Raw genomic sequence first — 27,218 nt, 5'->3', positions numbered from 1 at the left:
GAGTATGTTGTCCCTAAAGTATTTTTTCTAAATTTGAATTAATCGACTATCAAAGCGGATATTAAAACAAACCTAAATGAGAAAAAAGAAAGGAAAATAAATAGAAAACAAAATTCCTTTTATAACCCTCTCCTTCGCTATATATACCATACACATAATACACGCTCACGTACAGCACGCGAAAAGCATTTTGGCTGTACAGAATACACAAAAGGTTGCTTGGTTGGTGAGCATCCTTCGATCCCTCACTTTCTATGAGTGATCGAATCCGATTTTTCACCCTATCCATCCCCAAAAAACTCACAACTAGCAAATGGAGGAATTCGAGCAGCAGGCAATTACTGCTTCAATCCCATCACTCCGGCTGTATTATGACATTTTTTTAAGTTTTAGAGGCGAAGATACTCGAGACAACATCACAAACAACTTATACAACGCCTTATATTCAAAAGGCATTCGAGTTTTTCGAGATTCCGAGGGGTTAACTCAGGGCGATGAGATCTCAACAGGTTTAATAGAAGCAATTAATGATTCTGCTGCTGTAATTGCTATAATTTCCCCAAATTATGCTTCCTCGAGATGGTGCCTCGAGGAATTAGCAACGATCTATGAGCTGGGTAAACTCGTTCTGCCTCTGTTCTATGGAGTTGACCCGTCGGATGTACGGAGGCAGCTAGGGCCATTTCTCGATGGATTTAGGGATTTGGAAAGGAAATTTTCACCGGAAAAGATGGTGAGATGGAGAAACGCCATGGAAAGAGTTGGAGGGGTCTCTGGTTGGGTTTACGATAATGGGTAACTATAATTCTCTCTCTAAATCTTCTAATTTTTTATTCTCTTTAACCAATTGGAATCAAATTAAATAATACATCTAATTGAAGAAACCCTAGAATTATTAAGGCTGATTTTGTTAGGTGATGTTTCGGGTTTGAGTTCTGAGAATCTAAATTGATCTCTTGATGGTGGAGTTGTTGAGCTCCTACATAGGTAGGTGATGGTGAATTTATTTGGTCTCATTATACAGTTTTGGGTGTGCAATTTTTGTCGGTGAATATATCATAAATTATAGTAATTAAAAATAATATATAAATATTGAGGGTGAGGCTCAGCTGCGGATCTATCTCGGTTTTTTTAAGAAAATTCAAATTTATGGTGGTATAGTCTTCACCAATCTAGTAGCAACTCTCTCTAATTGTCCTCTCTAGGAGTAAGATACAAAAATTCAACATCGTCATGTGACTCAAACAATTCTGAATTAATTGAAGAGCCTAAAACTCCCCTTAAAGATTACATTCCTTCAATGTAAAATTACTCACTTTTATCACCTGAGCTAAAATTTGTTGAAGGAAAATATATTTTTATATGTAAATAAAAAATATTAGTATTATTTATATATAATCTAAATAAATATCATGAAAGGTGGGAGTAGATGTGTACTGAGATTCTGGAGATGGAAGTTGTGGAGGTGGAGTGATGATAAAGTGTGTTAATGGGTGAAGAAGACACAATCAACATGGAATGTTACTATTGAAACTTATTTTCTTTACCTTTACGGAAGAAATCATTTTTCTCATTATTTGCAGAAATTATTTTCTAATTTTTTTTTAAGAAAATGCTTATTTAAAGAGCTGAAGTATTTGGCTAAAGTTTTAGGAAAAAGTTAAAGTGATTTTGAATAGTAGCAAAACTATTTTTAAAAGTTGAATTTTTAGAAGCACTTTCAAGATCGTAGCAAATTCTATTTTCATATTGATAAAAATATTTTTTTAATTGATTAATCATAAACAAATAAATACTTTCTAAACGTATTCTTTTGAAAAATATTGTTTTTTTAAGAAACAATAAACATATTTTAAAAATTCGATCAAACAAGTTATAACATAATTTAGGTAGATTTTTAGTGAAAGACACCTTGTTAGCCTTAATTGAAAAACTAGTGGATATACCGGAGAGGGACTACCAGTATCATAAATTTTGTTTTCCTGTTAATATTAATTAATGAGAATGACCCCGTAATTGCAATAATTTTATTTGATAGTCGAGAAATTTTCGAGAATAAATAGCTTACGGTTCAATACTCAATGAAAAATAGCTTTGATTTTATACACTTCTCTACTTAATTAAATATCGGAATTTTATTATCCACCTTATTTAAACCCAAAACATGAATTTAACACAATCATGTTAATATAATATACTATTTTTTGTCTTAAATTATATGTCGTGTTTTTCTCTTAACTATGCGTAATCGTAGGTTTTAAGAACAATTACTACTAAGGGTAAAATAAAATAAAAAGAATAAAGAATTTTATTGTAAATTTCTAAAATAATAAATAATTTAAGATAATTATTTTTAAAAAGTATGACCGATAATTTGAGATGAAGAGAGTAATGATATAATGTAACGGTATTCCGTATTTAGCTAATTACTTGGAAATGCATTGTCCCCATGCATGCAACAAGTCTACGTACGTACTTAACGAATAATATATTGTGTAAACCAGAATTATTAACTCAATAAATTATTACTTATTCTTGAAAAGTTGTGCTAGTAGCCTAGTACCAATTATGTGGTTCCATTATTTTATTCCCTTATTCAACACGTACAAATTAAATAAGAATCTTTGACTTGATAGTGTACATTATATTATTAGAGCTTAATTATCTCTTTTTTTTATTGGTTGCTCTCTCTAAATTGATTAATTTTACGGCTAATTGCATTTTTCACTTCTTAGTTATTGATAATTTTTAAACTTTGATCCTCGTAATATATTTGACTGAGCATCTATAATTTTCAATCAACAAAAATGTATATATTTGGTCCTTTATAGAAAAAAATGGTATTTGAATTATTTTTAAAATTATGTTACCGTCAAATATAAAGTAACAATAAAAGAAATTCCGAAACACATGGATAATTCCATAATTTAGTACTGTACATGAAGTTTAATGACTATATGTCTACCCATATATATGCTGCTCTTGAGAATTAATCAACTTATAATATGGAGCTCTGAGTATGGAGAAAAAAGATCTTGTTAGGAGCGTCACCCTCGAATGGTCCCCACAGTGTAAGATCCAAATTTATTCGGGGCTCCAATGTGGATTCCGACGAGTGGAAAACTAAAAAATAAAACACTTATAATATTGTAAAAACACATTATTAAGTTCATGAGTTGGTTGATTCTAATATGTTCCATGCAACAAAGATCGATACATGAAATGAATCAGTAATACTTATGGGCTTGGGCCTGTTTTTCTTCAAAACTCATCATCTGCCTGGCCTTATTCTTTAAAATTTAACAAATTTAATTTTGGCCCACTTTGATTAAGTCTTCCTAAATGGACCTGTATAATTGTAAGATTTATCCAAATATGTCCTTATCCACTAATTAGGAAGCATAATACATGCGAGTTTGCAATATTACGTATTTTATCAAATTTTGGCGCGTCTAGATACATGTATTTCGGGATACATGGGTCAAAATTAGGTGTAATTTGTTCTAGATACACTGTATTCAAGTGGATTCGCATGTAGACAAATCTCGCTCGCCTATCTTCCATCTGAAATACATGTATCTAATGTGATTCACATGTAATTAAGATACATAAAAAAAATCTCCTTCGACTCCTTCTTGTTCTCGCTCGCATTTCTCCCTATTTAAGTGTATCTCATAGCAAAAACATGTATCTAGGTGTATTTGATTTGAAATCTGATATAAAATATTAAGCAATGAAATAAAATATAATTATTTCAAACTATAGAAAATTAGTAAATATGATAGTAATATTTGTGTAATTAGAAATTTCTTTCCAATATTTGTCAGTATGATTTTGTACCACTTGATGTGGTCAAGATTTTAGTTGTAAGAGGTCAAAGTTCTAATCTAGATAGCCAGAAGTTTACAACTTTTTTTAACAGCAACGGCCGGCACCATGAGCTCCATTGTTTATTTAGGTGTCATGATTTTATTTATATAATCAAACTTTCTACGTGCCCTAAACCTCATGTCTAGAAAGAGACATGGATGAATGGAAATGTAAACAAATAGATTGAGGTGGTTGAAAAAAAGTAGGAAAATAAATGTTTAAAGTGACACATTGCCGGCCTAAATTTATTTTCATTTTATGTTTTTTTTTAAGGTCAACTATTTGGCTTATTATTTGATCAGTTACAAGAAATTTAACCTCGTAGTACAACCATTTTTGTCTAAAATCCGAAGTTTCATCTAAGAAGTAAGAACATAAAATTTCAAGAAGATGAGGTATGTTCTTCACTTGAGTATTATTTATATAAATCATACCTCCTCCGTCCCAATTTAAGTATTTTAGTTTAATTGGGCACGGAGTTTAACGACTAAAGATATGAGTATTTTGAATCTTGTTGTATTAAATGAAAAATGTAAACTTGGTACATACGATGTTGAAATTATTGACGAACTTACTAAATATAGAAAGAAATACTATTTTTGGGACAGACCAAAAAGGAAAGTAAGACAGTTAAATTGAGACAGAGGGAGTAATTGGTTATGGATATAGATGAATTATGGTGGGATTGACCTATTGGTTTGAGGTTAGAACCATGGGCTCATCTCGAGGTGTTTGGGGGTGATTTTGATTGATTTGGGGATGAACCTCAAATGTCTAATTGTGGTAGATGATGGATAGGTATAGATAATATAAATGAGTGATAAATAATGGGCAAAAGTTGGAAGAGATGAGATAAATTTTAGTTTTCCAATTGTATGGTTATTTGTAGGCCTAAGAAAGCTGAGTTTTAGTTGTCAATTTAATCATGTTGAGCCTCTAATGACAAAATTAGGCTACTTTATGAGAAGATTGACTATTGTGGGACGTAGTTCAATCAAGTTGAGTGGACACATACCTTCTTAAAAAAATCCTTTTAAAAGCATGCATTTTAAGTGTTTGATAAATTTCATGATTGATATTTATGATTTAAATTGTGAGCTTGTTCTTGTGGGAGTGAGTGGGTGCAAGTTTCGACATGTTAAGTGTTTTTTTATGTATATGCATTACAACAATGAAGCTCATGATCATGTTTTGGATACCCGAGTGTATTTGAACTATGTTTTGATGATTAAAGCATATGTTTTAATAATCGTTATGTTGGCATTATTTTGGGTTGTAATGTTTGTGAGACTTGGAAATTCCTTCTTTTATTATTGTTGGATATAATCCATGTTTGTTGATGTGATGATGCCGTAAAGAGCACATCTACGGTGACTGATATAGGGATAAGGAAGGGTTCATTGGGCAGGGAGATGCTGTCGAATGCCTGTCACGACCCCTTAGTTTGTGTCGTGACATTATTATTTTCATTTACCTCTGTACTTCCTCGAATATGATTTTTAGGAATTATAGATACAAGACCACCTAAGTTAACTTGATCTTAATTAATTTGCTTCCATTCTACAGTGACGAGTCACAGTTGATTCAGTTGGTGGTGCAAAGAGTTTTGAATGAATTAAGCAATTCCCCAATGGTTGTAGCTCCGTTTGTTGTTGGAATTGATTACAGTCTGAAAGAACTCATAACACAGTTGGATGTCAAGGGCAACGGTGTCAAAATCTTGGGGTTGCATGGAATAGGAGGAGTTGGTAAAACAACTCTTTCTAAGGCTCTTTACAATAAACTTGCTTCTGATTTTACACACAGGACTTTTATCTTGAATGTTAAGGAAATAGCTACTCAACAAGGCATTATGTCCCTTCAGAAGAAAATCATACAGGGTCTTTTCCCTAGCAACGCGTTCTCCTTCTCCCCTGCTAATGCCATTGAGGGAAGAGAAAAGTTCAGGCGAATGCTTCGAGAAAAGCGCATCCTGCTGGTCTTAGATGATGTTGATTATGTAAATGATGATGTAAACATACTAAAGGCTCTAATTGGGGGTAAAAATTGGTTTTTTGAAGGAAGCAGGGTTGTCATTAGTACTAGAAACAAAGGAGTTCTGATAGAAGATATCGTTGACGAGACATTTGAGGTGAGAGAATTGGGTGATACTGACTCACTAAAACTATTCAGTTACTATGCATTTAGAAGACCAGACCCATCCCCAACTTTTCTGAATTTATCCAAGCAAATTGTCTCAATTACTGGAAAGCTACCATTGGCTCTTGAAGTTTTTGGTTCTTTCTTGTTTGATAAAAGAAGCGAGGAGGAATGGGTAGATGCTCTAGGAAAGCTAAAACAAATTCGCTCACCCCGTCTTCAAGACATCTTGAAAATAAGTTACGATGGTCTTGATGATGAAGAGAAGTGTATATTCCTGGATGTTGCATGTTTATTTCTTGATCAACTAGATAAGAAAGTCGAAAATGTAATTGATGTGATGGAAGGATGTGGTTTTAGAGCCAGGATTGCATTTGACACATTGACCACTAGATCATTGGTTAAGGTGATTGATGGTGGCGACTTGTGGATGCATGACCAGATAAGAGATATGGGAAGACAGATTGTTAGGGAAGAAGGCTTTTCCGAACCTGGAAAACGCAGCAGGCTGTGGGATGTTGCTGATGTTTTAAGTGTGCTACAAGGAAGGAAGGTATGACTTTCTTTATGAATTTAACTTAAACACTACGCCAGTAAATTCTTTTATATTATCAGTATTTTCTAACCTGTCTTGTTTTCCCTATAACAGATCCCTCTTTTTACGAACAATTACCTGTAGTTGTATTAGGTGACCATAAAGAAGTTGAAGTCCTTTTGTTATGTGCTACAAGAACTTCTAGCTGTTTTCTTGTGATTATTTTTGCTGTTAAACTTATATTGTACTAGAAAAATGAAATGTGTTATGAAAACAACAGGGGACACAGCACATCCAAGGGATCATCCTGGATCAGCAGCAGAGGTACTCATCAAAGATCAAAACCACGAAAGCAATTACTAGAGAGCAATTTCAAGAAGTTCCCAGTTTCAGTTCTGCGTTAGCTTACATTAAAGAGTTATACAAAGGGCAATTTCAAAATGATGCAAAAGAAACCAATGAGTTAGTATTGAATACTGAAGTATTTGATGGAATAGTTAATTTGCGGCTACTCCAACTTGATAATGTGAAACTAGAGGGAAATTTGGGGAAGTTACCTTCTTCACTAAAATGGCTCCAGTGGAAAAGATGCAATCTTTCAAGTTATTATTCTAATTATTATCCAAGTGAACTTGCCATACTTGATCTCTCAGAGAGCCAAATAGAGAGGATTGGAAGCCGGGAATGGACCTGGAGTCGCAAAAAGGTATGCTTTACTCGTCATGCTGATGAAACACTAACTTAACCATAGTGCTGGCATTTTTCTATTCTTAAGCTTTTACGTTTTTCACATATATAATAAACTAATGTCACGAACTTGCTGATGGTGAGTGATAATCTGGCAAAGAAGAAGCTAAAGTTTCTCGTCAGTTTATTGTTATAAAAACGAAGCAGCATTGGATTACAGAGGTCCCAAAGCGAAGTCAGAATCACAAAACTTTGGTTATATGCAATTTGAATACTTATATTGCATCCTGTCGTTGATGAAAGTCCTGATATGGTCTCATTTCTTTCAATCTCAAATATATATTCTTTAACTATGTTTTTCTAAACTGTGCAGGCGGCCAACAAGTTGAAAGTTATGAATATCTCTGATTGTCATAAAATATCAGCTATTCCTGATTTATCAAAGCATAAAATGTTGGAAAAGTTGATAGCTGAGCGTTGCAGCAACTTACAAAGGATTCACAAAACAGTTGGGAATCTGAAAACTTTACGTCATCTAAATCTAATAGATTGCCGCAACCTTGTTGAATTTCCAAGTGAGGTCTCTGGGCTGAAAAATCTTGAAAAGCTGATACTCTCAGGTTGCGAAAAATTGAAACAGCTACCTGAAGATATTGGCAAGATGAAGTCTTTACAAGAACTTCTATTAGATGAGACTGCTATAGAGAAGTTGCCTTCAAGTATATTTCGCTTAACAAAACTTGAAAGGTTAAGCTTAAACCACTGCTACTCATTGAAACAACTTCCCGGGTTAGTAGGAAATTTAAGTGCTTTGAAGGAACTCTCTCTTAATGGTTCTGCTGTGGAAGAAATACCTGATTCTATTAAAAATTTGGAGAACCTTCATACACTAAGCTTAATCAGGTGTAAGTCACTTGCTGCTCTTCCCCATTCTGTTGGCAACCTCAAATCTTTAGCAAATCTCTGGCTTTATGGCAGTGCAATAGAAATTGTACCAGAATCTATCGGTTGTCTATATTATCTTAGGTCCTTATCGCTTGGAAATTGTCAGCAGTTGACTGCATTGCCTGTTTCAATTAAAGGATTGGCTTCTTTGGTTGAGCTTCAAATAGAGAAGGTTCCGATCCGTAGTCTTCCACATGTTGGAGCCCTTAAATCACTGAAGACTCTTGAGATAAGGAACTGTGAGCGCCTTGGCTCGCTACCCGATTCCATTGGAGAATTATTAGCTCTTAAAACAATGACTATTACTCGAAATGATGCTATCACGGAGCTGCCAGAATCAGTTGGAGAGTTGCAGAATCTTGTCATATTGAGATTGACTAACTGTAAGCGACTGCACAAACTGCCAGATTCTATTGGGAAACTGAAGAACTTAGTACACTTGCTAATGGAGGAGACTGCAGTAACAGTATTACCTAAAACTTTTGGGATGCTATCGAGCTTAATGATTCTGAGGATGGGAAAGAAGCCTTTCTGTCAGGTATACAGTGGTGAAAATTAGTATAAATATTATATTTTGAATCCACATTTTCAAAAAATTACACTTATGCAGGTACCACAAAGTACTGAAATCACAGAAACAGCTACCTATGCAGAAAGGGAAACCGTACCTATTGTGCTTCCTTCATCTTTCTCAAAGTTATCCTGGTTAGAAGAACTTAATGCACGTGCATGGCGAATAGTTGGGAAAATACCTGATGATTTTGAGAAACTATCATCTTTGGAGTTCATCAATCTCGGTCACAATGATTTTTCCCATTTGCCGTCTAGTCTTAAAGGACTACATTTCTTGAAAAAGCTCTTAATTCCCCACTGCAAACAACTGAAAGCTCTTCCTCCTCTTCCTTCAAGTTTGCTCGAGATAAATGCTGCAAATTGTGGAGCACTAGAGAGTATGCACGATATCTCAGAATTAGTGTTCTTGCGCGAACTAAACCTCGCGAATTGCATGAGTTTGGTCGACGTCCAAGGTGTCGAATGCTTGAGATCCTTAAAAATGCTACATATGGTTGGATGCAACGTCTCTTGTGCCTCTATTGTTAGAAGGAAACTTGATAAGGTACTTTTTTCTCCTATATGCTTTTAGGTGTTTGATTGGTAAGTGGAAATTTTTTTCGTGTCTTTGATGAAACTTCTTCGTAATTTAAATGATTGATAATAATTTCTAAATGTTGGTTAAACTGTGATTTGAAGTTAGAAGTCAAGATAAATGATAGTAATTAAGAAGGAAAACAGACTCTTTGCCCAAAGTCTATGTTGCACGGACTCTTCAAAAAGGTGAAAAGTAGTGTATTTTTGGAGAATCTGACACGGGTGCGGCATCGAAAGTGAAGAGTTCACGCAACTTAGCCCAAAAGTGAGGAAAATCATTATTTCTCTTTCCGTGGAGAGTATCTTCTGGCAAACAAATACCAAAAACTGAAATATTTCACGAAAACATTTTCCAGAACTTTTTTCCTTGTCATACCAAACACACATTGTTTCTTTCATTCAATTTCTTGTCAAAACAGTTACCTTAATGAAAAGGTTTTCACACTCAGGTTGCTCTGAAGAACTTGGACAATTTTAGTATTCCAAGCAATGAAATTCCCAGTTGGTTTACTCCAAGCGAAGTGCATTTCTCAAAGCACGAAAACAATGATATCAAAGCAGTGATCATTGCCATAGTTGTTTCTGTGAACTGTGCTGAACCAGATGATTTACGAGACGAACTGCCAGTACTGGCTAATATCTTTGCAAAAATCGTTAGAGCAAATAGACCAGTATTTACTACTGGTATGTACTTGGCAGGAGTCCCAACAACACCGGAGGATCAAGTTTATTTATGCAGGTATCAAGATTATCATCCATTAGTATCTATTCTTGAAGACGGAGATATTATACAGGTGGGCTTGGGCAACTTACCCGTTACAGGTATTGAACTGAAGAAATGTGGAATACATTTAGTACATGAAAATGATGATGATTATGAAGGTAATGAAGAATCATTGGATGAAACCCAACAATCTGTATCGGAAAGATTAACCAGGTTTTACGGAGCCTCTAATAGAGAGAACAATATCTTCAGCTCGAACTCAGGTCAAGAAGACGGAGAAGGGGAAGGATCTGATAACTTTCTTAGTTTTGTTAAGGAGATTTTTTATGCTTTAAAGTACCTTCTCTTTAGGAGATTTAAAACCACATGATCGCGGTTTAATTTTTTCGTTTAAATGGATGTACTCGTGTTGAATATGAACGTCGTGTGATTGTTTATGCTGTGAACAGCAATGTACAGATTGTTATGCAGTGAATAATAATGCAATGAGAATCTGGAAAAAATCTTGTTGTTTTTTTACATGAATAGAAGTTAACTCTTGTTAAATTTATGTTGTCACTTAATTCACTGAAGGACCTGGTTCTTCAATTGCTTTACAAGAAGTAAAGTGCGGAATATAATCCAACGCAAAGAATTTTATCGTGAAAAACTCTTTGTTCAAGGGACTAAAATATTCACTACCTTGTTATATAATCCACCTTCACCCTCCTTAGTGTTTCCGTAGATTATAAAAAAAGATTATTGAGATAATAAATCTTAAATACTAAGAAAAACCACTTGTTTAATATATTTTCCTTTCATACCAAACTCCCCCTTAAAAGTAGAATGGTTTGATGGTTTAACAAGAATTTATTTTTTTCTTTTTAATTTCTCACTTTTTATACGATATCCATATTGAAAATCAATTAAACTCAAATTTGCACCGAAAAAGTTTTAAAAACAGATGTGGTGGCCCAATGATTCCAACTGAATATTTCTTTCCCTTTTTAACCCTTTTAGGCAAATTTGCCCCAACTTGAATCTCAAAAAAACTTTAGACCAAGTCTTATAACTTTGCTTGTTATGAGTCCAATAAATGTTAAAGGAGAAAGCAAATATAAAAGAGCCTACTTTGTCTTTAATTCACTTTGAAGATAGTACCATCTTGGCCTTTACGTACCTTTATTTTCCTTTTTTGTTTTTTCTCTTTTCTTTTAAACTTAATTTTTATTTTTATTTTTATTGCCATGCTAAAGAATCATAGAATATAAATATATGTTTGGTTTTGCAACAAGTTTGAATGGACCAAAGACCAAAACAGTGTTCACATCCCCCACTAAAGAATCTTGTAATGAAAAGGACTAACATAAAACTTTTCCTTTTATTCTCTCCGTCCGTCCATTTTTATTCGTACACTATACTAAAAGTAAATATTCTTTTTATTTGTCTAATATGAAAACAACGAAGAGGTAATTTATCATTTTACCCTACTATTCATTTCTCAATATTTATACGATTTAATAATTAGGAGTGATATAGTAAAATGATCATTTGATTTATTGCTTCTTAAGGTATGTGTTAAGTCAAAAACTAACAAGTAAAACATAACTTTTTCCATGTAAAATTTACAAATCACTATCGGAAACAACCTATTTCTACCCCCACAAAGGTAGAAGAAATAAGATATGTGTATATCCTATGCTTTTTTCTATATAAAATTAATAAATCACTATCGGAAACATCTCTTTCTATCCCATAAAAGTAGAAGAAATAAGATATGTGTATCTCCTACACTCTTGAAACACCACATAAAAAATTATACTGATTACTGAACATGTTACTGTTATTGTTCTTAAAAAGTGATCAGTATACACTATTTCTCTCAAAAATAACTTCAGATAAGTGCATTTGCTACTTTTTTTTTAGGAGCACATGCCAACTTCTTAATATCAAATCAATAAGTGCAATTGAAAAAAGAAGAAAAAAAAGTTCCTTTATTTACAAGCAAAAGCTACTAGAAATTTGACAAGATTGACATGAGATTCGTAATCTTATAAAAATGCATGGCTGCTAAGACATGCACTTCCTGTTAAACATTCCCCATTATCTTGTCTTCTTAATTCTCTAAATAATTTTTTATTATTCACTCCGTTTCAAAAGGATTGTCTTAGTTATTATTTGGATAGTTAACACATATTTTTGTTATCATAACTTTTACAATATTTTGAATTGTTAATTATTGTGACTTATAGTACTTTTTATATAGTTTCTAAGTATGTAATTTATATAAAAATAATAATTGAAGAATACTTGAATTCACAACGAATATTAATTAATTTAACCTTCATATTCCAAATCAAGACAATCCATGTAAGATTTCTCGTTTTTCTCTATCATTCCGATCAAACCACTATAAAAAAAGGGAAATTACGCGGATAATTAGCAAACATATACTAGTTAATTAGTTAACATAGCTATAGTTTGAATTAATTACCACTCGCAACCTGTTTTTAGCTATAATTATGTGCATCTCTCTCCTCTCTTATAAATATACAAATACAAATTATACATATACATATACAATTATATGACAAATATATAAATACAATTCGTCTCTCTCCACTCTCTGCCCTCTCTCGCTCGCGTCTCTCCTCCCTCTTCCAATCTCGCTTGACAGATATACAAATACATATGTATATCAATTACATATATACAATTATTTGCCAGATATACATATACAATTCGATAGATATACAAATACAATTCACCTCTCTCCACTCTTTCCCCTCTCTCACTTGCCTCTCTCCTCCCTCTCCCAAACTCACTCGCCTCTTTCCTCCCTCTAACATGTAGCTACGAATAGTAATTAACAAATATGAAGCTTAATTAAGTTATTTTTAGTGGCTATTTGCGCGTAATTTCCTCTAAAAAATGATATTAACTATGAACTTCGTTGAAAATTTGCTCTTAGCTAAAAAAAATTGTGATAATATGTCGCTAATAGAATTAACTATGGATTTTACTTATTAGCTATAGAATTTATCCGTCGATAAATTCGGTTATTTAACCATAAACAAATAGGTACTCCACTCTATAATATTCCCATTACTTGCTCCAGATAGTATCATTCGACACTTCTTTTGTCAAAATATTCAATTAATATATAAACACAAATATTTTGAAACTTAAAATAATATGCAATAAATATCGTTTGAAAAATGATACAAAATTTAATTAAAGACAATTTTAGAACAGAAATAAAGCCTTATTCAAACTTACAACCTCAAATTACCCAAATCCATGCACTTATAACTCAATTAATTTCACATAACATCGCTTACGTAAAATTCTGCATACACACCTTAAATGGTGGTGTTGAGGGATTTAATTTAATTTTGGATTTTCTACTTATAATTCTTTGTTTCTTAAAGTCCCTTAAAAGTTTTTTTTTTTTAGTTTTAAAAAAATCTCACAAGCTCTGGGATATCTGAAAATTCATTCTGACAATATGTATAGAGACTTCCCTTTTCAACAATTACATACAAGAATATTTTTTTCAAAAAAAAAAAAAAAAAAAAACCATCTCACAAACCTTAATTATCTAATTTGGCCTAATTTGTTTATGGCTTAATGTTGAGTTTTCCTTTGGAAGCTTGACCTGGTGGCCTACGAGAACTCCGAGCTCTCCTGTTAAAAAATTAAAGATAAATAAATTTAGTTTCATACATAAATTCACGGGTAAAATTTCGTAGCTAAATAACAAAATTTCCATGTTAACTTCATTTAGTTATGGATTAGCAACAAATTATGAGAAGTTCCAATCAACTTAGAGCTTTTTAGTGACGGATTAGCTTGAGATTACATACTTTAATATAGTATTAAAGCAGACAAAATTCGGAGTGTGATATATTCTCATCATCACCCATTATATTTTTTATTTATTTTTTACATGTTTGGCTCATGAAATATAAATCTAGTAATGTAAGTTCTTAGATGAGTTGATCACACACGTTAATTAGGGGTGGAGTTAGGTGGGGTTTGTGGGTTCAAACGAACCCAGTAGCTTTTCCGTATATTTTGTATTTGTACTAGAAAATTGTAAATATATTAACTTGTGAACCCCTAACAAAACTAATTGCAATAATAAGGAAGGGGAAGAAAATTTAAAACTCTCAAACTCCTAATAATGGTTCCGCCTCTGACGTTAATATATGGAAATTAAATTTGTTTAAGAAAACATTCTTTTGATAGGTAAAGATGTTTATATGATTTGCATCTATAGTGATGAAAAAGCTTTTTAGTGATAAAGGATAAAAAAGAAAGCAAAAGGGAAAAAGAGAAGATGTCATAAAAAGGTTAATTAATTATTTAGAACCTCGTAAGTTGCATAGAAAACAAAATGAAAAGGTTAATTAATTAATTATCATGATAATTAATTAAGCTTTATTATTCATTTATAATCATAAGAGAATAAATAAAGTGAAAGACAACAAAACAGAACACAGATACTTTTTCTTTTTCTAAATAATTTTTTTATTTAATTTATTCATTAACGTAAAGTTACACAAATTCAGTAAATAAAACTTTGAACAGAATCTAAGAGTGGGAGTACTTGATGTAACAGTTAAGCATGCAAACCCTACTACTTTTGTCTCAAAAATTCATTTTTATGGGCTCAATGTAAAATAAATAGACAGGTTAAACTGAATTTAGACGGGCCAAAATGTTTTAAGTTACTTAATAAATAGACGAGTAAAAAATTACTTGAGTTGAAATGAGCTAAAAAGACACGTCAAAATCTAACTCACCCAATTTATACTCAGTTTTAATTATTTTATTATTTTTAAAAATAATTTCTTAATACCTAATAAAAATATTATTATTTTTTTTATCATGACTATATATAACATATCAAAAAAAAATATTTAAAAAAAAAATATTTTAACAAGATTCTCATGGATTAATTTGGGCTAAGATATCAGTCAAAATTTTGATGACTAAAATGAATTAATAAAAATGGATTGAGCTAATAAATGGAGGAATGATAATTAACCCAAAATTAAATATATTTAGCGTGATTTTATTGGCCAATTTTGCCACCTTTAAATTTTCCCTCATAGGAAAGTTGAATTGGTCTTGTTCTTTTGGGAAAGAAGATGGAATTATATTAATATGAAAAATTCATTCAAAACAATTGATGAATTATTCCAAAAAAGGAAGAAAAAAATAATAATAATTAGAACAATATATAGCTTTGAAGAGATATTTTATTTATTTATACGATAGAGTTACTTTCTTTGAATTAATAAAACTTAAAATTTACTTTGATAATTGGCAAAATCTCTTGGAAGTCTTAAAATATAGTTTTTTTTTTAATTACTTCCACTAGCTAATTGCATCTAGAAGTGAGCCAAACTTCTGAAAATATCAATAATTAACAGCAAATGCTCACTAGACGATCATAATTATAATTAGTATAATTTATACAATCAAATTGTTTAAAAGACATGCCATTACATGTCACTAAATATTGATTGATAACATAGAAAATCGGCTAAATGGGTTAACTTACACTAATAATATAAAAATTTATATGATCAATACTATATATAATGTAAATATTTAATAATAACTATATAAGATGTGATTTGTGAGGGTATATATATATGTATATCAATTACGGATTTAGGTAATCTACATCGTTAGTGTATATTTTATTTTACACTATCAAATTATTTAGAAGATTCTACGAGTAAGTCTCTTTAAAAAATATTATTTGTTGTTAATTATCACTTTTTTGCGAACTTCACAATTTAACTATCAATCATTTTCTTTTCCAACAGACACTATCACTACTTTTGTATAAAAACACACTTCAACTATCACTTGTTCCCTTTTCCTACCTGAACGGTGGTAATAGTTCAGGTAAGAAAACAGAACATCTGATAGTTGAGGTCATGTGTTTTATAACTAAATAGATAACGATAGCTCTGATATGAAAAGTGAACAATTGATATATAATTCGTATGTAAAACTCGCGATAGTTTGGATATGTTATTGACCATTAACTTTTTATAGTGTAATAAGCAAAAAAAAAATATTAAGCAGAAATTAAAGCTGCATAAAGAAATAAAGTAAAGACAAACCTGTTGTGGATTGGGTCAGGACCATTAGGAACTCTTCTTTTACTCACCAAATTGAAATCAATCTTTGGATGAACATGACTACTACTTGATCTCTTGTGTGTTTTCATCACTACTTTGCTATTCTTCATAACTTGATCATCAACATAATTCATTCTTGTAATACCTCCATTTTCAAATACTTCAACCAACAATAACCAAACAAATACTAGAAACACAAAAAAACTCAAAAAACACTTAGAGAACTTTCTAATATTATCCATATATAAAAGTTTGAAATTGAACTTCTAGCCCTCTATTGAGGGAAAGAAGAGAAAATTATCAAACTAGTTATGTTTTACAATGATTAGGTTCTTTGTGAAGTGAAGGAATAATGCAAGAATGTTAGCTAGCGTTTGGCCATAGATTTCTAAATATTCTTGGCAAATATTATTTGGGTGAAAATTTGGGTGAAATTTCACCATGTGTTTGGCCATAATATTTGGGAAATATATTTCACTTTTTAGAAAAATATGATTTATACCCATAAGTTTTAAAAATGATCAAAATTAACCATTAGTTTGTATTACAAGTCAATTGAATCTTCGTTGCAACAATAACAAATAGTGTCCATGACACTAGAGCAATCTGGTAGTTTGGAGTAAGTGCAACGAGCATCATTCCATACATCGTGAAGTAGACAAAACACATGACTTTGTTACTCTGAACCGATTGTTCATCATTTTCATCAACAACCATATCATCATTTAATATTCATTGATATTTCATCACTACTTTGGTGTTCACGTGAAAAATTATGTAATACGACACAAACAACTACTATAGAGGGTGTTTTTGTAAAAGATAAAAGTTTGGGGTAAAATTTCAATTTTCAAAAGATTCCAAATAATGAGATTTGGCCCAAATACTAGAAAAAATTAGTATTTGGGAATTTGGGATATTTGCCAAAAATATTTGCCAAATAATGGCAAATTGTATGGACAAACACTATTTGCCAAATTTTTTCCCAAATATTATTTGGGAAATCTATGGCCAAACGGGCCCTTAGTTAGGCAAAGAAAGAAAAGAGAAGCCAAAGTATTAGGTTTTTGGCTTTGGATTTGGATTTGGATTTGGATTTGGATTTGGATTTGGATTTGGATTTGGATTTGGATTTGGATTTGGATTTGGATACATGGGGCTAGGGGTGGTTGGTTTTCTTTATAGGTTGGAGTGATTCTATTACTTTCTTGTAGCTAGAGGGGGTGGGGGGTGATGGGGTGCGGAACCAGTGTAATTTTAACAAGTTCAACTAAATTCAGTAATTTTTTTATATATGAAAAATAAAGTTTACTAATTATAAATACGAAGTTTTAGCGGTAAAAATCTAAAATTTTAAATTATATATTCACTTTTGGAGAGAGTTGTAGCTTACTTACTCTTGTTTCTTTTTCAAATTTATACTGAAAAATGATTTTCTTGAATTTAGATCTTTCGAAAATAACTTTTTAAATTAAAATAGGGTTAAGATTTGTGTATTCCCGCGGTCTCCTGGGACCCACTAGGTATGTTATTGTTGGTTTTGAACGTGACATGAAGGGAACCAATTGCTTTATACTCTAGTATAATAAGGCTTCTATACCACAATATTTTTATTTATTTTATTTTGTGGTTGCTTTTTTGCTTTGTGGGGTTTTGTGTATTTTCATGCACTATACAATACTATAATTCCTTACGTACGTAAAATTGATAGCTGAATTATGTGGCAAAGTATACTACTTATATACCGGGGCGAATATGGCCATTGGCCACGTGAACTTGTGGTCTCTTTATAAAATTAGGTATTTGATGTATATTATTAAAATTGATATAATATTATCTGTTGGTTCAAGTTACAAAAAGATAAAATGACGCACTTGGTTGAATGTTGAGTTATTTATCTAGATGATTAGGCGTCAATTTCTTCCTTTTTAGTGGTGCACTGATATCTAGAAATTTTAGATTCGTCTGTGCTTATATATATCATAATATATTGTGTAATCTCATAAATAAAAGTTTGTTACTGCAACCTTGTAAAGGTAGAAAAAACTGTTTTTTTAAATTATAAATATGAATATCAAGTATCTTTTTTTCTTTCTTTTGTTTTTGGTATATTATATATACCTTTAGAGTTGAGTGTTTTGGGTGGGGTGGTCACGTTGTTATCATTAACTAGAACAAAGTACCAAAAAACAAGGAATTAGATGTGGGAATACAAGAATAATACTTTGTTTGACAAGTTGTTGGATTGCAAAAATGTAACGCTAGTTATCGATAAATCTAATGCACATCGTGGGAGGATATTTTTGAGCTATTTAACTAACGACACACTTATTATTGAGTTACTTGGTTAACAACAAGTTTTTGTGCCAAAAATAATATAGAAGGCAAATTATCCAATTTTAAATGGCCAAAAATAATGAATTCTTGAATTTCCCTAGCTATCAAGTCATGTCAAATTTGGAAATTATACTTCAAATAATTAATAAGGCTACTTTGAGCTTTAGATCTGTACTTCCAAGTAAAGTATATATAGATTATAGCCTTTATTTTACAACAATGCCAACTTCTAAAGCTACCTTTTGACCACAAAAATCTTCTTGTTTGACCAGTCTAAGAAAACTTCTTGCTCCCTTCATTCCTTTTTACTTGTTTTATATATATGATAAATATACTTTTTTGTTTGTCTATTAAAGATATCTATTATTTTCTTTCAATATTATCTTTTATCGTGAAGTAACTAACATAAAGTACTGTAGTCAAATTTAAATTTTCAAAACGCAATCAAAAGGGTAATTTGATAAAACATACCCTTGGTAAATAGTTTTCAAGGGGAGTAAAGTGTCAAGTCAACAAAGACCAAGAAAAATAGAACAGAGGAATATTCGATCAAAGCCCTTAGTCCGATAGGGGATAGTATACATTCAATCCGGATAAGACACTGAGATAAAAGACGAATCAAGCAAGAAAGGCAGAAAGGGGGGGCCGCTTTCTCGAGTGAGAGTTCTTTTTTGGGGTTAGTCTGACTGTCCTCATTCAAGTTTGTAGGTGTGCGAGACCGTGAGGGCATTGTATATCCAAGTCTTGTCAGAATGTCATTCAAAGAAAGGAAGTTAGCAATGTCACACTCTCCATGAGAAGAAAGATATCTTGATTGGCGAGTACTACTTATCCAACTATAATTTATAAAATTTATTGACGAGGATGGCAATCTATGAGGGTCAAGTGGTGTAGCTTGCCTACTTTCAAAGCTCAGGAGATGGGGAAGAAGTTGATATCAAATTTAAGAAGGTTATTCATAAAATGAGGAAGCGGAGGGCAACGAGGCCACACTAAATTTTGGTGGAATTTTGGAAGAACGTTGTTATAATAGGTATGGAGTGATTAATTGGATTGTTTAACGTCATTTTAGGACTTCAAAATAGCCCGAAGAATGGAGGTAGAATACATTGATCCTATTGTACAAGCACAAATGTAATATTCAAAATTACAATACGACTATAGAGGTGTCAAGCTGCTGAGTCACACTATGAAAGTGTGGGAGAGAGGGGTGGAGATGAGAATAAGGAGAGGTGTTTCTATCATCAAGAACCAAATTTGGATTCATGTCTGAGTGTCTGACTACAACAGAAGTCATACATCTCATAAAAACAATATAGGAAGAGAAAGAGGGACTTACACATGGTGTTCATTGACCTACACTAGAATTTTTACTATTTTAAGCAGAAGCGAATTCAAGATTTAAATTTGACGGATTCAACTTCTAAGGTATATATATGGTGCATGAAAATAGTCCACCCCTACATATACCATATACATGTAATATATTATATTATATATATATATCATGAATGCACACGTATACACGTGCACACATATATGGTGCATGAAAATAGTTTGTGTGCACCCAATCACCCCCAAAATTCCCATAGAAAAGTATTCAGCACATGGAATTAATGCTCCTCTAGACTAGAGTAGGAGAGATCATAGGGAAGAAATAGAATTAGGGAGCATGGTAATTATATCAAAGTGTAATTATCACTATTAGAAAACGAGGATTAGTAACAGGTAAAATTTTATACGCTAAATAGCAAAAATCTCATACTAATCCTATTTAGCCATGATTTATAAGATTTTTTTTTAATTATGAGCATTTTAGTGATAAATTAGCTAAAAATTATCGATAAATTCCTTAACTAATTTTATATTTTCTTGGTGCATTCTCTAATATTATAAAACTTCATAAGTATGACAAATACTTTGTTCCTTCTTTTCATTACGGCTGATGCTCATGGTCCACATATATGCCTCAAATCACTTGAACCACTCTTAGTTGTTGGAAGTAAATTCAATCTTTAAATGGATCCTATGCTCTCTTTCTTAATAGAATATTTATATATATACACATAATATAATCATGAACTAGAGTTCTACGAGTTAGACTCGGAGCTAAAATTTAAATTTTATGAATTCTAAGTTTTTGGATATATAGCTAACATGACCTGAATTTCGAATTTAAATTTTGTTTATAGTGATTCTTTTTTAATATAGAAGATTAAAATTAAAATTATTGAATTCGATCAAACCAGTTCGTAACTTTCTAACTCTGGCCTTTGCACTAGCTCTAGCTGGATCATGGGAATAGAGGGTTCGATAGATTATTGCGATTTTTCGAATATCGCACGCCTTTTGAATAAAGGAACATTTGCATTTTGTCCCATGCAATGCATATCGTATCTAACACCAAATTAAAAAACAAACATTGAAACAAACATTATTATTAAAAAAAATAAAAATAATTAAAGTTGTAGTGTTGGAGAATCCAATTCTTCTCTATGTCTACGCCAATAGCTTCAATCTCAAGTTTAAAAAGCACAATAACCACCTTAATTAACATGCCAAATTAATTAAAGATAAACTTTAAAACAAAAAAGCTAAATAGTGGCGGAACCAGAATTTTCAATAAGGAGGTTCAGAATTTGAAGAAGTTAACACATGAACTAGTTGAAGAGGGTTCAACATCTACTATATATACCTAAAAACTAATTTTTAATCATGTATAAATAGTAGGTACTACTAGAAACAAAGATTTTTCCGATTGTGAATCAATAAGAAAATTGTGTTATAGAAAATGATTTTCTCTCTCGTTTTCCATCTAATCAATTCACTCAAAAAATGCATGGTGAAAAACATATTCTCACTGAACTAATGAAAAACTTCCTTATCTTTTTATATTAAAAACATTAATATTTTCTCTCCAATTCAATCAAAAATATGTATGGAAATAACCACTAAATATTTTTCAGTGGAAAAATATTGATTTCTGGTAGTGAATAACAAAAAAAAATAATTAGTGTCCCACGAGTGGGGCTCAGGGAGAATAAGATATACGCAAACCCCCTACCTTTATAGGGTGAAGAAGTTGTTTTTGGTTGCATAACCTCGACAACCCTCCTCCTTTATTGGGCTTGAAATCGGTGATGTAAACGAGCTAATTAAATACATTTTCTTAATCCTGGACTAGTTCAGATTTGAATCACTTAAGGGTCTATTAGGTCGAATTTGAAACTTCTGATTAAAAGTAAAAGAATCTTATCCATTCCACTACCGTCTTATTGATATTATTTAAATACATTTCTCGTTATGACAAATTTCAATGAGTGACGGCTCAACCCCAAATTAGTTAGACATTAGAATTTAATTTGGCTATTTAATGAATCCTTTTTAATAATCCATTTTGCTCTATATCAAGTCCTCAATCATAGTATTATTTATTTTTACGTTGATATATAATCAGTCAAATCATATATAATTCACGTGGATAGAGTTATGTAACATCAATTCAAGTGATTCCACATTACTTTACCAGAATTTTTGTTAAACATATGCCTATACATAATATTTTTCTTTAATAATTACTTATATATGTGACCCGGCTTAAAAGATAATACAGAATAAATATTAGTTCGACTACAAAAGTTAATTAAGTCTTATTATACATTATTCAAAACTCAAATTCGAAATCATGTACTAGCTCGGTTGTAAGAAGAAGCCAAGATGTGGCAGCAAGAAAATTTATTGGTCAAGTTTTGAAGTTTCTATTTTATTTTGATTTGTCAAAATTTGAGAAGAAAAAAATTAGGATTGGATACCTAGTAATTGTTCTTCAAGTGTATAAAAATATTATCTGAATTGTTCTTCAAGGGTATAAATAAATTAGATAATATATTGTTCACTTGAAAACTTCAATTCTCTTGATATATTTGTTAATATAATAAAATAAATCTAGTACTAACTGTTATACACAACTAATTTAGAATTATTGGACTATAATACTTGAGAAGTAAATTATCACTATGCCTATAATATAAACAAATTTAAAAAAGTTCCCAGACTTGATTGCAATATTTTTCTCCATGCTGCATTATGTTAGGTGTTTGTCTTGATTTTTTAAATATTATATTTGGGTTCTAACTTTTTTTAGTGGAAGTACAATATATTTATCATAATTGATTTTTTAATCACTAAAAAGAAAAAATAAATTTAGTATATTTGGCTAATTCTTTTTTTTTTTTGGAAAATATTTTTGACCGCTATAATTAATGTTGCTTTTTATTTTTTGTAGACCTAATTAAGGGACTTGAGAGAGTCTTGTTTAAAAAAAGAATTTGTGAGACATAAGTATTATTCTATCACTTTGTGTGAACATTTTAATTTTAAAAAAGTGAATTTTTTAAATTTAATTACTTCTATTGATATTTTATACTCTTTTCTAAAGTGGATTGCTCTCAAGTCCGTCATAAACTATTGTGTCCTATTTTGTATATCTCTCTTTTATTTTCTGAATTATCATTGTTCTTCATATTCTGTTAATTTTTACTTGACATCTGATTATTTCAATCTTAACTTCATCCTATATGGTTTTGCTGGACAAAAAAAATGGGTCATATATATATATATATATATATATGTATATATATATATTTATTTATTTATTTATTTATTTATTGATTGATGGTGGAGTATCAATCCCTACTAGAAGGAAGAGCATTCTTTAAGTTTGAATTATGTGTCTCATTGAAGAGTCAAATGATTATGAATCTGTTCTTTGGAATCATATTTTGGATGTCTTTACAATTATTGCAATTCACTAATCACAATAATTAAGTAGAATAAAAGGGACATAAATATTCCCCAATCCTTAACTAGATTATCCAGAGAAAAATATTAATTACTTATGATTGCCTGAGGTATTTTAACGATTTGCATCACCAAATAAAATTTCACTAGGTTGTTGTACCACTCGATGAAATCTGAATTATACCTTGAGCATAGAAAATTAGAATATATTCTTTATGATGATATGTGAAAGTTGAAAGTCACATAAAGAGAAAATAGGCAAAAGCCCCCCTAACCTATAGCCGGATTTCCAACTAGACACTCATACTTCACGGGGGTCCTATTACCCCCCTGAATTATTTTAAAATGAAATAAGTAGCCCCTTAAAACATCATAACCAGATATGTGTCTTGTGGTGAAACACACACGCTTGACACGTGTATTTCACCTTTTGATCATTTTTTTTTGAAACGTTTTTTTCTCTTTCTTCTTCATTCATTTTTAGCCCTAATTTTTTTTATTCTTCTCCCTTTCTGACTTATTATTATTTTTTTTAAAACAATTTAAGGTCTAAGTTTATGAATGTATTTTGGATCTTCAAATTTGAAACATGTTGATAATATAGATGGCTGCTAATTATTTGAAGCTAAATACATTGAGTTTGATTGAGTTTATGGTGCGATTTTTAGATTTGAAGAAACACCGGAATTTCATAGAAATCGACAAGCTTCCATATGAAATTATTGAATCTATATTCTTGAAGTGGGAGCAACTTTTCAGATGATTTGAAGAGTTCTTTATGTTTTGAGAATTGAAAACTGAAGCTCATGGTTTAATGTTGAAAGTATTAACTTGAAACCTCCATTAAAGTTAGTTCAAAAGCTTGAGCTAAAAATTCAACTTGCCACAACGAGCACCTTTTTGAGTGGGTAATATATCAAAAGAATCGAAACTCCGAGGGAAGCTTATATCTAAAATTTAGGGCAATTTGGAGAAGATTTAGAGTGGTTTCGCATCAAATTTCAGAACAATGGAACGAAGAAAATGAAGAACAGAAATTTTTCAGATTCGCTGGAAATTGCCCGATTATTAAATTTAGTAGTGGATCTGTTAGGAATTAAATATAGGATAAAAAATTATCCTAGCATTAAAAGTTTATTGAAGAAAATCATTTGGGTATCCCTGTATTAAGCTTATCCAAGCTTAAATTTTCTTTGATTGAAAAGTTTTTTGATATATAATTATTGATTGTGGAGAGTAATGAGTGAAATTGCTATAAATGATTTGTGGTGTATCATTAATGTAGTGATAGCGATGGTTTCAAGATAGTGAAGAAATTTGGTGCTGCCATTGATGCTCAATCCAATTGCTATGAAGAAGAAAAAAATCAAGAAAAAAAAGGAAGAAAAAAGATACATATATTTAAGAAAATAAAAATAAAAATTTAATACTGGTTTTTGGTCTTCACTCTCTTAATGAGAGTGAGATACACTCACTTTGCCAGGTAAGCGTTCAGGGAGGTAATAATTCCAATTTTAAACAATTCAGGGGGGTGATAGGACCCCCGTGAAGTATGAGTGTGTAGTTGGAAATCCGGTTATAGATTAGGGGGGCATTTGGCCATTTTCTCGTCACATAAATGATGATGTTTTGATGGACTTGTGGGTGTACTAAAAGAGAGGGGATTTGAAATGAGGATATTTGGGATAAGGTGGAATTAGTGACTTTAGTTGAGGATAATGTGCAAGAAGCGAGACTGATATGGTTCAGATATGTGCAGAGGAGAGGTATACGGATGGCCCTGTGCAGAGTTGTGATAGGCTGACGGACTATGGATAGTTAATTAGGAGAGGTAGAGGTTGATCAAAGAAGTAATATTGGGGAGGTGATTAGACATGACATGATGCAATTTCAGCTTATCGAGCAACGATCTTAGATAAGGGGTTGAGGAGGACACAAATTAGGGTATAAGATAATTAGTAGGTAGTAGTCATGTTGTTTTGTTATCCTTCCATAGTAGTAGTTGTAGTATTACTTGTGTAGTGATTTATGGTATTATTTGTTATTACTTGTATTTTATATCAGCTATCATATTATTTTGTTATAGTTACTGTTTTGTTACTATCTGTTGTTTTTGTTGCTATCTGTTATTTCTTGTACTTCGATTATTTCTCTTTCCTGACTACTTAAGACTATTTCCCCCTCACCCCATCCACCATAACTCTATATCGTCATAGTGTTTGCCTAAATTGTATATAAATATTTTTGATATAATATTTATTATTTATTTACCAAATATAAAAAAATAAATAAAAGAATATTTATTTTTAAATAATTTACTTCGTGCCAAACACACCCTTACATGGAAATCTATTACTTATATAAATAAATAAAAAATGAAGGGTCAAATTAAATATGCTAAGAATTAACAAGTTCAACTATTCCTTTGATGTTTTGTGTAAAAATAATATATATTCCTTCGATCGAGTTTGCATCAATAATTGTAGGACATGTATACATTTTCGTATTACATGGGCTTTAAAATACTAAGTATTTTCTTCATTTTATATTAATTGTCTATTTTTTCTTTACATCGCTCTAAGAAATCATAAATAAGAAGCACAATTTTACTAATCTATTTCTTAAGAACTTTTTTAAAAACTTTTTTATAAATTATAAGGATAAATTAAGAATTTTTTTTTTTTTTTATTAATTGACAAATAATTTGTATTAACTATTTATAATAAGATGGACAACTAATATCAAACATATCGACTGTATACTAAAAATAAAACTTATCTTCTTTACGTGATTCGTACAAAACAACTTTAAGCATTGTCCCGTCTTCCAAAATTCGACTAGATTTTAAGGGCTTAAAAGCAAGAACAAATAGCGAACCTTTTATTAAAGGTGGCCTTAGATTCTATGCTAATCTAAACCAATTACATTATATTAGTAAGGAATAATATAAATAAGCACTTTGATGTCTAATCACTCTCTCTCCTTAGGCACTTGCTAAAAAAACATACTCTTAATATAAATTAAATCAAATCAATAATCTCACACTAGATATATGTATATGTATGTATCGAATTTAGTTATCTCAAATAGTAAACCCAAACCAAATTAGTGGCAAGCAGAAGCATAATGACATATATATGGACAGTGGGCTTAAATTGCAAGCCCAAATCTGGCGTTAAAAACTAAAGGGGAAGTCTAGCAAATAAGTAGAAAAAAATCATATCCTACAACTATATCTTTTTAGGAAAAATTAGCAATCAAGTCATAATACCTAACATAATTAATCAAAATACCAACACTTTAAAATATTTATTTAAAATGTCAGAATGACAATATTTTAGAAAATAATTTGTATTCAGATTTTATTATTTAATTTCCTTTTATTTATCAAAACAATCCTATATTGAACCAAATTCTAAACCAATAACCGTTTAAAAAGAAAAAAACAATTACACCACTACCCAGTACCCTTATTTCCCCACCTTTCACGTTTTACCAGCTTCTCTTTCTTCAAGGTTCTCACAAATTGTTCAACAAAATCTATATTTTAATTCAAGAAATTTCTCGATTGTTAAACGGAATCTCTATATTAATTCAAGAAATTTCTCGATTGGCAAAGGTAATTTCCATTATTTACTGAGATTTATTTTGATTTGCTTTTTAAAATCACTGATTATGGTGTATATTTCGGATTGTATATATTACGGATTTTCAGTCAATTTTTTCGATTTTTATGTGATTTTGTTTAGATATCATCAAATATTTATGTTATAAATTACAAAATTATAGTATATTCATGTGTATATTATACAAGTCTTAATAATGACTGTATTAGTAAGACATTTTTTTGTATTTTAATCATAACTGTATTAGTAAGACATTTTTTGTA

The 27,218-nt window shown here is 31.0% G+C and overlaps 2 protein-coding genes across 2 annotated transcripts; one reads left to right on the top strand and one right to left on the bottom strand.

Moving 5' to 3' along the window:
* Nucleotides 1-181: 181 nt before the first annotated feature.
* On the top strand, nt 182-10,568 carry LOC102587319 (TMV resistance protein N-like). Its single transcript, XM_006357165.2, has 6 exons — nt 182-795; nt 5,437-6,562; nt 6,825-7,250; nt 7,605-8,714; nt 8,787-9,293; nt 9,775-10,568. The coding sequence occupies exons 1-6, from the start codon at nt 314-316 to the stop codon at nt 10,417-10,419; spliced, it is 4,296 nt and encodes a 1,431-aa protein (XP_006357227.1). The 5' UTR covers nt 182-313; the 3' UTR covers nt 10,420-10,568.
* A 2,946-nt stretch (nt 10,569-13,514) lies between these two features.
* LOC102586983 (uncharacterized) lies at nt 13,515-16,557 on the bottom strand. Its single transcript, XM_006357164.2, has 2 exons — nt 16,175-16,557; nt 13,515-13,715 (listed from the first exon to the last, which is right to left on the bottom strand). Exons 1-2 carry the CDS (start codon nt 16,432-16,434, stop codon nt 13,649-13,651), a joined length of 327 nt encoding a protein of 108 aa, XP_006357226.1. The 5' UTR covers nt 16,435-16,557; the 3' UTR covers nt 13,515-13,648.
* Nucleotides 16,558-27,218: the final 10,661 nt, after the last annotated feature.

This window comes from Solanum tuberosum, unplaced genomic scaffold (assembly GCF_000226075.1).
Source record: "Solanum tuberosum cultivar DM 1-3 516 R44 unplaced genomic scaffold, SolTub_3.0 scf00243, whole genome shotgun sequence".
Classification (NCBI taxonomy): Eukaryota; Viridiplantae; Streptophyta; class Magnoliopsida; order Solanales; family Solanaceae; genus Solanum; species Solanum tuberosum.
This window is presented reverse-complemented; position numbering and strand designations above follow the sequence as displayed.